The sequence below is a fragment of the Zootoca vivipara genome, chromosome 16 (assembly GCF_963506605.1).
Source record: "Zootoca vivipara chromosome 16, rZooViv1.1, whole genome shotgun sequence".
NCBI lineage: Eukaryota > Metazoa > Chordata > Lepidosauria > Squamata > Lacertidae > Zootoca > Zootoca vivipara.
In genome coordinates, this window is record NC_083291.1 from 6187082 (window position 1) to 6204001 (window position 16920).

A 16920-nucleotide genomic window follows, 5' to 3' on the forward strand; every position below is an offset into this window, starting at 1 on the left:
GTGCTCAAGATAACATGGTTGTCCTGTTCATCAACCCATCGCCCAACTTTATCCTCACAACAAATCGTGAGGTGGGCTAGGCTGAGAAAGTATAAATAGCGCATTATTGCCCACTGAGCTTCATGGCTGAGTAAAGGTTCTACTCGGAAGTAAAATTCACCGGCCCCAGTTCCAAGTAAGTGCACAGCAATCCATAAGATTAACCTACTAAGGATCTACAGTAAGCCATTGTTGAGTTCCCAGCTCCCATTAGCCTCAAGCAGCATGGCCAACGGTCAGAGATTATGGGTGCTGTAGGCAAACTAAGGGTAGGCAAACTAAGGGTAGGCAAACTAAGGCCCAGGGGCCGGATCCAGCCCAATCACTTTCTAAATCCGGCCCGTGGACAGTCTGGGAACCAGGGTGTTTTTATGTGAGTAGAATGTGTTCAGATGGTGACAGCAGTCACAAAATTAAAAGACGCCTGCTTCTTGGGAGAAAAGCAATGACAAACGTAGACAGCATCTTAAACCTAGACAAACCTAGACAGCATCTTAAAAAGCAGAGACATCACCTTGCTGACAAAGGTCCGTATAGTTAAAGCTATGGTTTTCCCAGTAGTGATGTATGGAAGTGAGAGCTGGACCATAAAGAAGGCTGATCGCCGAAGAATTGATGCTTTTGAATTATGGTGCTGGAGGAGACTCTTGAGAGTCCCATGGACTGCAAGAAGATCAAACCTATCCATTCTGAAGGAAATCAGCCCTGAGTGCTCACTAGAAGGACAGATCCTGAAGCTGAGGCTCCAAAACTTTGGCCACCTCATGAGAAGAGAAGACTCCCTGGAAAAGACCCTGATGTTGGGAAAGATGGAGGGCACAAGGAGAAGGAGACGACAGAGGACGAGATGGTTGGACAGGGTTCTCGAAGCTACGAACATGAGTCTGACCAAACTGCGGGAGGCATTGGAAGACAAGAGTGCCTGGCATGCTATGGTCCATGGGGTCACGAAGAGTCGGACACGACTAAACAACAACAGAATGTGTTCTTTCATTTAAAATGCATCTCTGGGTCATTTGTGGGGCATAGGAATTTGTTCATATTTTTTTTCAATATATAGTCCGGCCCCCCAGAAGGTCTGAGGGACAGTGGACCGGACCCCTGCTGAAAAAGTTTGCTGACCCCTGCTGTAGTGTAACAGCTTCTGGGGGGCCACAAGTTCCTCACCCATGCTTCAGCCAGACATATGGGATCTTATGTTAAACCACGGTTAACTGAGCTGAAATCTCACTTGAGATTAATGCACAGACAACTATAAGCAGAGAAAAGACCAGTCCAGCAGGCAGGAATTTAAATTATGCCCTCCAAGTTTTATTAAATTATGCCCACCCTAATTCCTGTTTGAAGAGTTGCTAAGTTGCCACCAGTTAGGCAGCTGGGACAATGCAGTAGGAAACGAAGCAGTTTTCGCTTTTTGACCAGTAACAGAAACCTGAAAAGTTCAAGTCTATAACAGAGATAATTCACAGTCAAATGGGCTCCCTTAGTGGCTTCTCTGTGATACAACAATAACCTAAATGCATGCAGAAAAAAACGGGACAGCCTCTTAAAACTCAGGTGCCAAAGACAAGGAAATAGGAAGTTATTAACTGGCTGAGGACCAAACATTGTTTTTAAAATAAAATAAAATAGACCTCAGTACCTGAAGGAATACCTGTTCTGCCCATGTGGAGAAATGAAAAATGGAGGCAATTTCCCATGAGCTTTCCAAGGACATTTAAGGTAACCAGAGAAAGAGCCTTTGCAGTACAGTAGTGATCTACTGCAAATCCCGCTCAACAAAGGCGCATCATGACCCCTTTTTGCTTTCTCTTTGGTGCCAGGAAAATACTTCCCTAATCTCCCAGACTCCTGGGTTTTATTCTAACCTGCTGTCTTATCGACCACTTTAGTGTGATTTTAAGATTCCATTTCATTGTTACTTTAGTGTTCCCGTCAACTGGGAACAGTTTGCCTGATGAACAACATTATAAAAGTATAAACTAAACAACGAATAAACAAATAAGGACCTTTTAAGGATGCAGACATAGGAGATGGGAAATCTCTTCAGATTTTAGGAAAGAGCTAACACTGAACTCTTGTTTATTTTCTAATTCTAATAATGCACTGGAAATTAATTTTAAAAAATATAAACAGAAAGAAGAGAAAGGGGGAAATGTGCACTTTCTCTCCTCTCCTAGGAAGGGCTCTGGTCCACTTGAAACTTTGCTAAGTTTTCTGTAAGAAGGTAGTAAAAAACAAAACAAAAAACCCCCGCATTTTAATTAAAACTCATTGAACGAAACTGAAAGCAACCAAATCATGTTCCTCAAAGGCATTTGGAATCTTGATGGGGAAAAAAAATCATATCATGATTAATACAAATGTCTCATGTTGAATGAATTCAGGATGGCAGATTTTTATAGGTTTTCCGAAATATATTTAAAGAGACTCCAGGAAGATAAGGCAGTTAGAACCATTGGTTCATCATGGCCTTCACGAATGGTGGGAACGGCTTAAGCGTTTGTCTCATGCTGGTGCTCGCCGGCAAACTCGCACAATCCAGCCCTCTTTCCAAATGTCCTGTGCTCCACACCCGGTGGAACCAAATGATCGAGACCAACTTGAACCATCTCTGCAGGACGGCTGGACAATTTCCTCTGCAGTGCATATCTGAGACGACGGACTTCAGGTTCCCCCTGAAAGCTCTCAACGCTATGGAGAGCGACGGCGCCATCATCATCCGGGAGATTCTCCAGCAGAGCCTCAACGTTCTTGGCAAGGACCATCCTTGGGGCGCCTGGAACGCGACATGTCTCGAGTCCTTGCAGAGCGACCTTTACCAGCAAACCAAACAGCTGGAGGCATGCGCCGAAAAAATGCAGGAAGGAAAGCTGGCAAACTCTGGCAACAGAGCATCATCTCCTTCAACCATAAAAGTAAAGCGATACTTTCAAAGAATGAACAGTTTCCTAGCCATCAACCTGCAGAGTCGCTGCGCCTGGGAGCTGGTCCACTTAGAACTGAAAGGCTGCTTTCTGTTCATAACTCAGCTTCTCAAAGAGCTAAAGGAGTAAGGTAATATTATTTAAGTAATATTTTCATATAGCTTGGCGTAAGGGCTTGGGAGAGTGCGGGGAGAAGGCTAAGGTTAGGAGAACTCTGTAAAAAATGTTTAGTTAAGAATATTCTCATATACGATGTCGGAGAAGTCCCACTGAAATGAACAGAACTGGTCAACAGGGATGAACTGGAATCCCATTAAGTTGGAAGGATCTTATAGGTAACCTATAACAGAAGTTCCTGGTAACCTATATTGATGTATTAACACCCCAAAAGCTAAAGTATGCTCTTTGGAAGCTAGCCAGGAGTAGTTATAGCACCAGTCTAAAAAAAAACAGCTAAAGAAGTCTCATTTACAGCAATGAGTTGTTTTTAAAAAAAATGTGAATTGATGATTGCACAGTATTATCAGATGTTGCCACGTGAAGATTTTTAAAAAATATAGTTTTAATTTACAGGTGGGCATAAGGAATTAAAAACTTCGCAACATATAATTAAAATCACATTCAGTATCTTGATTGTGTATCTTTCACTTAAATCTGAGTATCTGCTCATGTGTAGGGTACATTTCAACGTGAAAGCTCACGGCTAGTGTAGAAAGAACAAATACCTTTTGGGCTTAATTACAGATAAAGATCTGTAATTTTAAATCAGCTTTAAAAAAATTAATACAGATTTTGTTTTTTAAAATCTATTATGATGTGTCTATTTTAAATATATATATATAAGGAATCTTAAGTGAAATTCTGGATCTGCTAAAGCCGACAATTACAAAGACTGAATCATGACTGTCTATCAAGCACCAGTTACAGGTAGGTAGCCGTGTTGGTCTGAGTCGAAGCAAAATAAAAAAATTCCTTCAGTAGCACCTTAAAGACCAACTAAGTTTATATTTTGGTATGAGCTTTCGTGTGCATGCATGATGAATCTGAAAGATTCATCCACGTATCTGAAGAAGTGTGCATGCACACGAAAGCTCATACCAAAATATAAACTTAGTTGGTCTTTAAGGTGCTACTGAAGGAATTTTTTTATCAAACACCACATTGTGAATTATTATTATTTAAAAAACAAGTTAGTAAAGGAAGGGGAGAGGCAGCAAATTCAGGTTCCAATATCAGCAGTGCCATCTAAACAGGGTAGGTGGACCTCCCTGCCTTTAATTAAACAACACACACACACACACACAAGCCAGTAGTCCCTGTTTTCCTGGCTGATGCATGGAGGGAGAATGTACTCAGGGCAACTGGCCACCGGGAGCAGAAGGTTGCCTCCAACGCTGTGCAAGGGGAAACTCTCAAACCACCTCATTTTTTAAAAAAACAAGGAGTAAATGGATGCTCTGAAAGATTCATAGAAAACATGGGATCCAACCCACACCGTCTACACCTGTGGTTTCCAACGTGGGGCACACACAGCACAGGGGGGCAATTTGATTTTTAAGGGGGGGGGGCAATTCGAGAATGAGTTATTAACAGTTACAGTGGTACAGTGGTACCTCGGTTTATGAACACAATTGGTTCCGGAAGTCTGTTCATAAACTGAAGCCTTCATAAACTGAAGCGAACTTTCCCATTGAAAGTAATGGAAAGTGAATTAATCCGTTCCAGATGGGTCCGCGGCGTTCGTAAACCGAAAATTCATAAACCGAGGTGTTCATAAACCAAGGTTCCACTGTACCTCGGTTTAAATACACAATTGGTTCCGGAAGTCCGTACTTAACCTGAAGCGTACTTAACCTGAAGCGAACTTTCCCATTGAAAGTAATGGAAAGTGGATTAATCCGTTCCAGACTGGTCCGCGGAGTACTTAAACTGAAAGTACTCAAACTGAGGCGTGCTTAAACCGAGGTATGACTGTAATGGCCTTTTAGGCTTCTTCCATGTGAACAGGAGTTCACTTTTTGAATAATAAGAATTATATGTCATGGGGGATGAGGATTTTAGAGATGCTTAGGTGGGGCATGGCCAAAAAATGGTTAGGAACCACTGGTCTACCTGATCTGAACATGATCCCTTAGACACAAGCTGGGGAGTTTTGCTTCAAACGTAGGCGCAAAAAGAAATCCTCTCCCAATATCCCTTAGCTTTCTTATGTCCCCTCTGTTTCTTGGCATTTCCGACACATTTTAGATCCCTCTTTTATACATTTTAACCAATTTACTCAGGGTGTGGTACTACTGTTTTACCTATATTTTCCATTATTTTATTGATTTGATTGATTGATTGATTGATTGATTTATATACCATCCTATACCCGGAGGTCTTAGGGCGGTTCACAGAAAAGATCAACATAAAAAACACTATATATATATATATATATATATATATATATATATATATATATATATATATAAAATCAAAATAAAACAACCTCCCAATAACACCCCCTCCCAAAAAAACAGCCACATTTTAAAAGGCAATAGCTACTTTCTCTTCCTTCTGGATGTTTCTGAACACCTGCAGCCGAATCCTATGTACAGTGGTGCCTCACTAGACAAATTTAATTCGTTCCACGGGTTTTTCTTATAACGAAAAATTCGTCTAACGAATACCATAGGAATGCATTGAATTTTTTTTTGCCCATAGGAACGCATTAATTGAATTTCAATGCATTCCTATGGGAAACCGCGATTCGCTAGACGAATTTTTCATAAAACGAATTCGTCTAGCGAGGCAACCTCCGCTAGAAAAAACCTTTCGTTAAGCGGAAATTTCGTTAAGCAGGGCATTCGTTAAGCGAGGCAGCACTGTATGCATTTTGCTCAAGAGTAAATCCAACCATGTTTGGAGAGGGGTCTTTTTTCCAGACAAAGCAGCCCAGGATTGGAAGAAGCTTAGCCTTAGAATCCTAGAATTGTAGAGTTGCCGCAATGGATGACCAAGATCACCTAGTTCAACCCCCTGCAATGCAGGAATCTTTTGCCCATTGTGTGGCTCAAATCATCAAATGGAAGTTGCTTCCTCACATGTGAACAGGGGGCCGTAACAAACAAATCTGCCCTTTTCTCCTAAGCAGGCTTAATTCTGCTCTGCAAAAGGCACGTCAGTTGCAAGAGCAAAGGTTTAACGATTAAGCTCCTTGGTTATACTAAAGGCTGTATTTAGTTGCAAACCATTATGTGAAAGCAATCAGTTGGCATGCGTGCTTATCCAGCAAATATACGAATTGCAAAATGGGAACCTGATTGAAGGCTAAAGTCTAAATCACGTCTTTTCCCTTGGGAACTTTCAAACCATGTTTTTAAAAAATCATTGATTCAAAAATCTTTCCATTGTCTTATATACCATATTATTGTTCGGTTTCCTGTTCTTTAGAATATCAGTTTTGTATCTGTGTTCTTCTTGGCATTTTATAAAGCATCGTTTAAAAATATATATGGTGATAATATGTGATATTTAGAGGGAACAATTGTTCAAAGCACTTCACGGAATTCACACCAGGGTTGCAGCATTGCACAACTGGTATGAAAAGCATAGCTTGGAATTGTCGTTTTCTTTTAACTGTAAAAAGCAGTTGTGATGAGTTCCGAAACAGGTTTCGGTTTAGCCCTTTCCTCACATGCCATGGCCCCAATGATCGCCCCACCCCCCAGCTGTGATTTGGCAAAGGAGGAAATCCTCTGTAACTTTTGCAATACACAGGCACCACCTTTTTATTGAGAGTTGGGTTGAGAACCCCAAAGGCCATCTAGCTTGCTTGTGACTCAAACACCTTGGTACTACTCAAACAACTTGGAACCCAAACACTGCAAACCCAGAAGTAAGTGTTCTGGTTTGCGAACTTTTTTCGGAAGCCCAACATGATCCGTTTTCAGTGTTACGCTTCCGATTTGAGTGCCACACTTCCGTTTGGAGTTTAACGCTGAGGTCAGTCTGCTTTTGCTATTTATTTTGCGTTTTTGTGACACTTTTTTGTGTGTGTGTGTCTGTGTGAAACCCAGTTCAGCTACTGATTGATTGTTTGTGTGTGTGTGTGTGACTGCAGTACATCGTTTACTCAGCAGGCATGTCAAACCTGCGGCCCTCCAGATGTTTTGGACTACAATTCCCATCTTCCTCAACCACTGGTCCTGCTAGCTAGGGATCATGGGAGTTGTAGGCCAAAACATCTGGAGGGCCGCAGGTTTGACATGCCTGGTTTACTGCTTTCATACTATGGATCAGTGGTCTCGTTAGATAGCAAAATTCATGTTCAATTGCTGTTTTAAGGGTTGTTTTTAAAAGTCTGGAGCAGATTAATCCGTTTTGCATTACTTTCTATGGGAAAGTGCGCCTTGGTTTTGGAACGCTTTGGTTTTGGAACGGATTTCCGGAACGGATAAAGTTGGAGAACCAAGGTACCACTGTAATTGCAAACAGGGCTTCTCAAACCACACTCCTAGCTCCTGCAGACCACCAGTTGAGCTTTCCATAGATGGCTTCAGAGATAACACAAAGTATAAGACACGAGAGACTCGAGCCTCTCATGACCTAGCTCTGCGGCGGAGCATCTGATTCGCATACAGAAGGTTCCCAGGCTTGATCTTCAGCATCTCAAGGTGGGTCTGGGAGAGAGCACCGTCTTTCTGGAAAGCCATGGCCAATGAATGCAGGCGATACTGAGCTAAATAATAGACCAATGGTCTGACTCAGGGTAAGGCAGTTTCCAACCTTCCTAGAAGTTGGTTGAGACAGATGAGGATAGGGAGGAAGCCGATCTAACGAATCAACGAACAGCTTATATAAAATATCCTGGAAGGCCTGTATTTTTATATTTGTCCGGCTTATATTTGTCAGATACGTTCAGTAACAGCAAACGGGTCAAGGGGGAAGGGGAGGTTTTCAAGACAGGACAGAGTAATCCCTGAGAAATTCCAATTCTGCGACCACAGGATCACAGGAACCTGAGGAAGACAAAAGGGAGTCAGAGCAGAGGTCTATTTACCGGTAATTCAATTTTGTCTACACTGATTGGCAGTGGTTTTCGGATAGGGGACATTCTCAGCTGGAGGTGCCAGAGGTTGAACTTGGGAAAAGAAGATGTGTGGAAAGAAGGTGCTCTACCACTGAGAAACACAGACCCTCTTTATTAGCATTAAGTTTTAGCCTTGTTACAATTACCTGTGAATTTGTTTTTAAATCTGTGAGCAAGTCCTTCAAAGCCTGAGAACCTTCCACCTCACTGTGAATTGATACTAATACTACCTCTGGACTTTTGGTCAGCTTTAACCCGGTGATTTCCGTTATCTCCTTAAACACCCTTTGCCAGGAAAAAAAATGCATATATTTACACCCCCACCACATGTGAATGTAATTCCCGGCTCACAAATGGATTGACAGCTGCACGGATTATGATAGCTAGGAAGTGGAAGGGGCAAGCAGAAATTGTTTGTGGAATTTGTACCGAAAGGGGTCAAACCATCGCAAGAGGTGTTGAAATATTGGGAGGTTGGAAAGTTACGATGGAATGGTCTCGGTCAGTGCTTTTTTTCTTTAAAAAAATGTTTAGGGGTGTTCTCATTTTGACTCAAGAAAATCACCATTTTACAGTTTAAATCGGGGAGAATAAATACAATAAATGGACGTGAGTACAAAGATTCACAAAATGTTTAGGGGTATGCATACCCCCAGAAAAAAGCACTGATCTCAGTGGTGGGGTGCACATTTTTATTCTTATTTATATATGATTATTACTTTGTCTGTCTGTCTCTCGCTATAAAAGCCATCTCTTTTACGCTTATGAATACTGAGAGCACCTGGCCAGTCAATTGTGGACAGAGAATGCTGACTAGAAGCAAGAAACAAAGCTGTTCTTACAGCGTTCGAAATATGCCAGGCGCCGGGCACATTTTGTACCTGGCCACTTCCGACCAAGAGAAGATGCCCGGGTGCCAGGATGGCGGCGGAAGTCTCCACCATCTGGAGTCGCACGCCTGGGGATCCTTGGATCTGGACTGTCTTCACACCCTAGCAACACACCCTGTAGTAATTCTTTCCATTATATTTCATCTGCACCATCAGAACGAATTTCAGGAACCAAAACGTCATGTTGAAAAATACTACTTTCCAGCCGTCTGGCCCCAAAATGGCAACTAGACAATGCAGTTTTGGCAACTGCAACCCTGGTTTAAGGAGACATTTGGCGCCTAGATTGTACTGTATATCTGAGTTTCTAACGCTGTGTCCTTATGCTCTTTGCCCTTAATTCACTGAAATAACAGCACTAACGCAAAAAATCCCCCACCTTTTCTTTCCCCCTGGGAACAGGTGAAAGAAGCCCTTGCTCATCGATTTGTTTCAAGTGACCCCAACAGGATACAAACACTGAAACCCGTGTCCACAACATTCAGGGAGCAACAACTGTGACCAGCTTCACCAATTCTAATTTTTTGCTGCCTCTGCTAATTCCACCAGCTTTGCATTTACAGATGAACAAAACAAAAAAAACCAAAAAAAAAAAAACCAGGCAGACGAGTTGGTCAACCAAATCATCCTCTGTGCCATTTGTTTACTAATTACGTGCGGACATAAAGCATTTTTATAGCACTTCTAATATGCACAGCGCTTTAAGAATCCTTGGCTAAACTGAGTCTCACAAGCAAAAATCACAATGCTGGAAAAACTATGAACCCAGCCAATGCTCCATCCTTATTTCAGACATTGTGATATACCGGTATATCGCGATGTTTCGCTGGTGATATAACACAAGGTTGAAAAACAGGTATCAGCCAGGCACAATGGAATCATAATTTAGTAAGGCATCTACAATCCACAGAACACAAGGGCTTTGTTTTGTTCCAGATTGTTCAGTAAGTCTCCTGGTGTTACAGGAATTTTCTTCCCTTTAATTCTGTAACCAGTAGACATCTAGCCAAATGCACAATTTGCCTCCAGTCTAAACTTAAAACAACCCGTCAGATCAGTAGAACCGCACGACGTTATTTCGTATTTTGACGGTTCGCGCCAATCAAAGAGCTGGACCTGTTTTACTAAATATCTGTAATTTAAACTTAGTGAAGCAGAGAAGTGTAATTTCATTCTATGCTTGCTTCATTTTTAAAACTTATCTAAGTCAGGGATTTGTTAAGTTTTGGAATGACTCACAGCTGGGTGGAGTTCTGTTGTGGGAGAGAAGATGCTGAGAAAGGAAACGGAAAAGGCAATTTGGGCACTTTTCGTTTCCAAGAGAAGAAAACAAGTTAGTAGCTCCATCTCCTACAAGACACCGGGAATCACAGCGATATGTTTCAATATGCACACCAACAACATGCCGGTGAAGCAGCAGACAGAAGGACTGAACTCTCTGGTCATCTTCAGAGGTCTTCGCACACCGCCCTGTGAAACGGACCAAATTAGACCCCCTTGTGGGCCAAGGTTGGAGATCACCCTCCGTGTGCTACACCCCTGGTTTGTTTATTTAACGAACTGTACGCACCATTAGGTTGAAACAGAACCTCTAAGCAGTTTACGAGAAATAGTAAAATCACCTTTAAAAAAAATGACAAAACCTTAAAACATTTTCAGATACTTAAAACACAGTTCAACAGCTACATGTCTGGACAGGCCTGCCCAAACCAAAATGTTTTAAGGAGGTGTCCCAAAACAGAACAGCAGAGGCACCTGCCTAATGTCAACAGGCGAGGAGTTCCTAAGTTTATGTTGTGCCACAAATACACCCACACCCCGAGCATTATGCGGCACCAGTTCATCAGATCCAGTGGGCTACACTCTGGCCCAAACCAGTCAAATTATTTTATTATTACCGTATTATTTATTAAATTTGTATAACCGGCAAGGGAGGGCACTGCAACCCCACTGCCCGCAGCCCACCCTTCATATCCCCTGCACGAAGGTTGGGACTGATGGATATTGGAGACAGCCACACGGTTGCCATGGAGAACACAAAGTCGTGCGATGCCCCAATGGCAGCCTCTGCATGGGATGCTGAAGTTAGCCAGAGCTATCGTCCTGGGGTTCTCCCAACACCACGCCAGAATATTGGATAGGCAAAGGCTTTTGCGTGTTGAGGTCCCCACGACACCCTCAAATAAATTCACACTTCACACTGAATTTTTGTTTAAGGTTTTTGGCATAATTTTGGCCACAACTTTTATTAAAATGCAAAATGTGAGTGGTTGCTTAGGCACTGGTTACGACGATCTGTCCCCACACCTGCGAAAGTCAGTAAGGGAAAACACTTTGAGGAGAGGATGGAGCTGAGTGCCAGACCCTCGCCTCTCCCCTAATGCTCCCAGGGGCTCTTGAGTGGCCTTAGCCCCTTGCCGGGGGTACGGACAAGAGCATGGCGAGCCCCTGGATTCCTTTAATGGAATAGAATCATAGAATCATACCGGTAGAGTTGGAAGAGGCCACAAGGGCCATCCAGTCCAACCCCCTGCCAAGCAGGAAACACCATCAAAGCATTCTTGACGTATGCCTGTCAAGCCTCTGCTTAAAGACCTCCAAAGAAGGAGACTCCACCACACTCCTTGGCAGCAAATTCCACTGTCGAACAGCTCTTACTGTCAGGAAGTTCTTCCTAATGTTTAGGTGGAATCTTCTTTCTTGAAGTTTGAATCCATTGCTCCGTGTCCGCTTCTCTGGAGCAGCAGAAAACAACCTTTCTCCCTCCTCTATATGACATCCTTTTATATATTTGAACATGGCTATCATATCACCCCTTAACCTTCTCTTCTCCAGGCTAAACATACCCAGCTCCCTAAGCCGTTCCTCATAAGGCATCGTTTCCAGGCCTTTGACCATTTTGGTTGCCCTCTTCTGGACACGTTCCAGCTTGTCAGTATCCTTCTTGAACTGTGGTGCCCAGAACTGGACACAGTACCCTTGCAGCAGCAGCATTGGAGGGGCAGGCACAGCCAATCTTGATCCCTCCACCAACCAATTTTTACACCAATGCCTAACCGCAACCTGTGACGCTTTGCTACGCAGTAGGCAAAAACCAAATGGCACCAGCCAACCAGCCAAATGGACAAAATTCCTACCAGGCCCCTGCCCCCAAATCAGATGACCCTATGACAGGCATAGCAAGGTCAAACACAAACAGCCCTAAAATTAGGGAGGGTGGGCCTGTGATCCGATGCACAGAACGAAAAGAGGAAGCTCAACGCTGCACGCAGGGAATACATAACTTTTAAGCTGTCAATCAACTATTGGAAGCATTAACATCTCCCCAACAACCAGAGGAGCCCAATCACATCCGTGGCCATCCAAACTAACCCGCCCGGAGGGGTGTCTTGTTAGTCCCCACCACAACACGGGCTCTCCATGAAGGAGAACACGCTTTCCTGAAGGGCTATCATGAGGATAAGAGTCAGGGATGCTGGGATCACATCACTTTCCCATCCACAGCCTATCGACCCAGCGGCATCTCTCCAAGGGCTGGATTTCACCCCGACATCTCCTGTTCCTGCCCTCTGAAGCTACAATTTGGCACATAACCCGCCCAGGGATCGAACCTGCTCTACTGCTGAGCTAAATCCCTTCCCCATGAACCGCTTCCTTTTGGAGGTGTCATCTAAAGTTAAGTAGGGCATGTTTTAGAAACAGGCTCCCACATTCAGCTAGGGTCAACATAGGGTCAGCAACGCACACATATTGCACCAAAAGTGGGTGCAATGAAAGGACTCTGTGGCCCCATACATTCCGGCATTAATTTACTGCTATTCATTAAATTTGTATGCCACCCTCCATCCGTAGATCTCAGGGAGGTTCACAAGCCAAAAACACAAGATAAAAAAAGGAAAATACAAAATATGCAATAAAAGCAAGACTTAAGAGCAAAAACTCCCCTCCCACAAGACATTTAATCAACCAAAGGCCTGGCTGAAGAGGAACGCTTTCGCCTGGCACCTAAAGGTGGCAGCCAAACCTCCCAAGGAAGAACATTCCACAGATGGGGAGCCACTGCAGAAAAGACCCTGTTCTCATGTTGCCACTTTCTGGACCTCCCGTGGAGGAGGCACACAAAGAAGGACCTCAGATTATGACCGCAGGGTCTGGGTCGGTTCATATGGAGAGAGGCTGTCCTTGAGGCACTGCTGGTCCTGAGTCGTTTAAGGCTTTATGTGTCAAAACCAGCACTTTGAATTGGGCCCAGAATATAATTGGCAGCTAGTGCAGTCGGACCAGGATCGGTGTAATATGCTCAAACCTGGCTGCTGAATTCTGCACTAGCTGAAGTTTCGTCTTCAGGCGAAGTTCTACATATAACCTCGGGGTTACCAGAGTGTAGACAACAGTAGTTAGTGCAGCTCAGCCACCAGCCGAAGCTGGTGGAAGGCTTGATAATGAACTGAGCATGCAAGTGTGAGGTTCCCCTGTCCAACTCAGCTGTCAGGATTGCACGGATCCTGTCCAAAAAGCTGTAACTGGGCTTCCACTGCAAGATCAGTGTGATTACTGCTTTCTGAAGCATGCACAGATACTGGAAAAGCAGTGTTCGAAACTCAGATATATAATCTAATCACCAAATGGCAAGTCAAACTTAGGTTACTGTTGCCACAAAGCAATGTCTAGGCACCTTTTTTGCTATGAAATATTATTATTATTATTATTATTATTATTATTATTATTATTATTATTAAACTTTTCATTTCTATACTGCTTTATATTTTAAAGAACAAATCCCAAAGCAGTTTACAACACCGTCCAACCAAACAATCCAGAATAAAAGAAAGTCAGCCTTCAAGGAAAATAGTTCAGATCTTTCTCCAAGTGACATTTTTGCTTTCCCAAGTCACCAACCTGACACCCCGAGATTCCCCGAGTGGTCGCCATTGAACCCGCACCAGTCGCAAAACGCGCCTGGCTAATTTCTAACACTGTCCAGGATCGGTGTCAACATTTGGTTGTTTGGTTACAAATACTGAATGCGGTGGTTGGGGGTGGGGGGTTTGAAATCTCCATTCGGCCCCGGTTTTTTGTTTCGCGGGGCGCAGAGAGAAGTGAGATTACGCAGCAGCAAACAACAAGAACGGCAGCAAGCGATGTTTTCGAAAGAAGTAATATGGCTTAATTAGCTTTGCATGCCTGCAATGTATATACAAGTATAGCATTACGACACAGCTTGTCACATCCGCTCTGGAAGATATTCAGACTCCTGCGTAGGCACTATAGTCAAAGGCCTGTAATGACCACTCGTTTCCCACTTCCACATTTTCGCAATTAAAAGCAATTGCCACTGGACACCCATGATTACAGACAGGTCCCCGGGTGCCCTATTTGTTTCGCCCTCGCTGGAAAAAACAAGGACGTGGCCTGCCCCACGACCTGCCCAGCAAGAACAACAACGAGGCAACTCACCTTCCACTTTTCCCAGGCTTTAGTCGGAAACCCGTCGAGCTGAACCGGCCTCCTTGGGCTGCAAACTGGGCGCCTGGAATCGGCTCAGCCGTGCGCTTGCAGCCTCCAGTTTGCATAATAACCGTGTGTCACTTCCATTTGTAATGAGCTTTGCCCGAGAGGTGACAAACAGGTCACCAATCCCCGGGCTTCGGCTCTGGGCCTTTCCTCCCTCTCTCACACCCGGTCAGAGGAAACGAAGGGAGGGGGCTTCCATTTTGAGATTCCCGCCTTGTGGCTGCACAGAGGCGATGGGCTAAGAGAGCTGTTGCGAAAAGGCCTTCTTCCCCAGCCCTTTTGCCGGATAACAGAGACACCCTTGCGGGACACTCACGTACTGTATCCTCTCCAGCTTTTGCCTCCCTCCATAAATACAAATCCAGCCTATTGAAGCAGCAGACGCGGAATAACCAGTCCCCCTGGAGGCAGCAAAATCAGAGTTAAAAGCAGCAAGCAAATCCTTTAAGCAGGGAATAAACAGACAGCACAGAAAAACCTCTTGGCCACTTGGGATTTCGCCTCCGCACAAATCCATATGTATACTTTCTTCCCCTTCCTTACCAAATGTGTTTCAATGCATACTCTAGCTTTTTGAAACTAAACATCCTCAGGGTGTTTTTTTTTTAAGTGGTTGCTTCCAAAAAGGGTCCTCCTTTCTGCTCTCTTCATCTCCAGATACAATATCTGACTTTTAAACAATAGGATAAACAAACGCCCTTTGTTTCTGTGGGTGACTGTTGTTTTTTTTTACTTTTAGAGAATGCTAGGAATCTTTGAATGAGGTGCTGGAAGAAAAAAGGGGAGTTGTTGTTGCATCCTCAGTGTGCCTGCTGTTTAAAATGTTTGGAAAAGAAAAATCAGAGAAGGAAGAGGGAGGGAAACTTTTCTTTTCCCCCACCCCCACTGCAATAAAGGGAGAGGCTGGAAATCCAGATGTTTTGACAGAAGACCCAGAACAGCTCCCGACAACAAATCTCCAGCTTCCCCAGTGGAGGAGAAAGGAATCTTAGCTGCAACTCGTGGAATGTGGTTGTGTCACTAAATTGCATGTGGGTTGTGTTTTCTCTCCCCCCCCAAAAAAAGAGAAAATAAGTCCAAGCAACAACCAGTTGAATGGGATTGCACAACAAAAGCCACAACAGGCGTTGCTATTTACCCCCTTCCCCCAAATATCACCAAGCTCTGGATCCCCCCTCTCTCTTAACACACAGATATATCGATATGCTTTAAGTCGCAATTATCTCTTCCGTACGCACTTATTTTCTCGAAACTCCTTCCTGCCAAAGGCAACGAAGCCAAGAGGGCAAGAGGCGAGCGCATGACTGCAGCGAGGCAAGAAAGAACTTCTGTTGTTGTTGTTGTCGCCGTTGCTACAGGGTCTTAATTCAAACCACCGTGCAATCGCTCCGAGAAGGAGGTGGGGTGAGGGGAGGAAAAGGGAACAGAAGGCACGAGCTCTTTAGGGGTGGGGTGGGGGAAAAGGTCGGGAATGCCCAGCCCTTGGATCATTAAAATTGCACCCCACTGGAGAGGGGTGCATTGTTGCACGCTCTCCTCGCGAGTAAGTTCCAAAGTCACCTCCTAGTGAAAAAAACATGCAGAGAGGAGGATGGGGGCGGCAAATCGGCCGATCTCGCCCCACTACCCACCCACCCCCTCCATCCAGCGCTTACTCGGGAGTAAAGAAACACACACGCGCCCGCACAGAGCACCGAGCAGCCGGGGGACTTGCTTCCCGGGGAACACGAGCTGGGATCTGGCTTGTATTTCGGCTGCAAACGGGAGGACGCGCGCCAAGTTTGCGCGCACGCACATTGTTGCACAATTCAAGATGCGCAGCTTTCTCCTCCGCGCACGTTCTCCCCCTTCCCCCCCCCGCGCCCCGCCATCTCTCCTTCCATTCCGGTGCAATGATCTCCAGCGATCCCAAGTGGAAAGCGGAGGAGGGGGTTGGGCAGCTGCCCCCCCCCAAAAGGCGATGCTCATCTCCCCGGGGGTTTACCTTGTAAGCCCGCTGGCGGCTGCCTGCGACGGTTTCTCCTCGCGCTCCCTTCTTTCTTTGCATCCAAGGCTGGGTGGAAACAATAAAGGGAGAGGAAGCGCACGCCGAGAGTCGATTCCAAAAGAGGGGGATCTTGGCCCCTGGGAAGGCGGGAGGAGGGATCTATTGCACCAAGCCAGGGGCCATCGCGCTCTCCGATCGCCGTGACCCGGAGAAGCGCCGCTACTGGCCCGACATCCACCCTCCTCGCCCGGGACTCGGGCGGCCCTGGCGGCGGAGCAGGGAAGGAGCCGAGGCGCAACCCCTGGCGGACGCGGCCGGGCGCTGCAGCCCCAGCCTTGGCCGGGGAGCGTGGCTGAAGTCCCGTCCCTAAACGGAAAGCCTGGAGTTCCTTAGAGCCCTAAAAGTATTAGGTTGGAAAGGGGGGGCATGATGGGTGTTGCAGACCCCTCCCTAAATCATTTGGGGAACAATAAAAATACTCAAAGGTAGGCA

The 16920-nt window shown here is 45.0% G+C and overlaps 2 protein-coding genes across 6 annotated transcripts in view; one reads left to right on the forward strand and one right to left on the reverse strand.

The window, feature by feature from the left end:
- MOB3B (MOB kinase activator 3B) overlaps positions 1–16691 on the reverse strand; it is an 86185-nt gene extending 69494 nt beyond the window's left edge. For 2 of the 5 annotated variants that reach the window (XM_035140506.2, XM_035140501.2), the window contains exon 1: positions 16426–16691. The gene's annotated coding sequence lies outside the window, so the exon portion shown is untranslated. The other 3 variants (XM_035140504.2, XM_035140505.2, XM_035140502.2) reach the window with 3 other exon arrangements.
- IFNK (interferon kappa) lies at positions 2508–3095 on the forward strand. Its single transcript, XM_035097140.2, has one exon. It carries the CDS (start codon positions 2508–2510, stop codon positions 3093–3095), a length of 588 nt encoding a protein of 195 aa, XP_034953031.2.
- Positions 16692–16920: the final 229 nt, after the last annotated feature.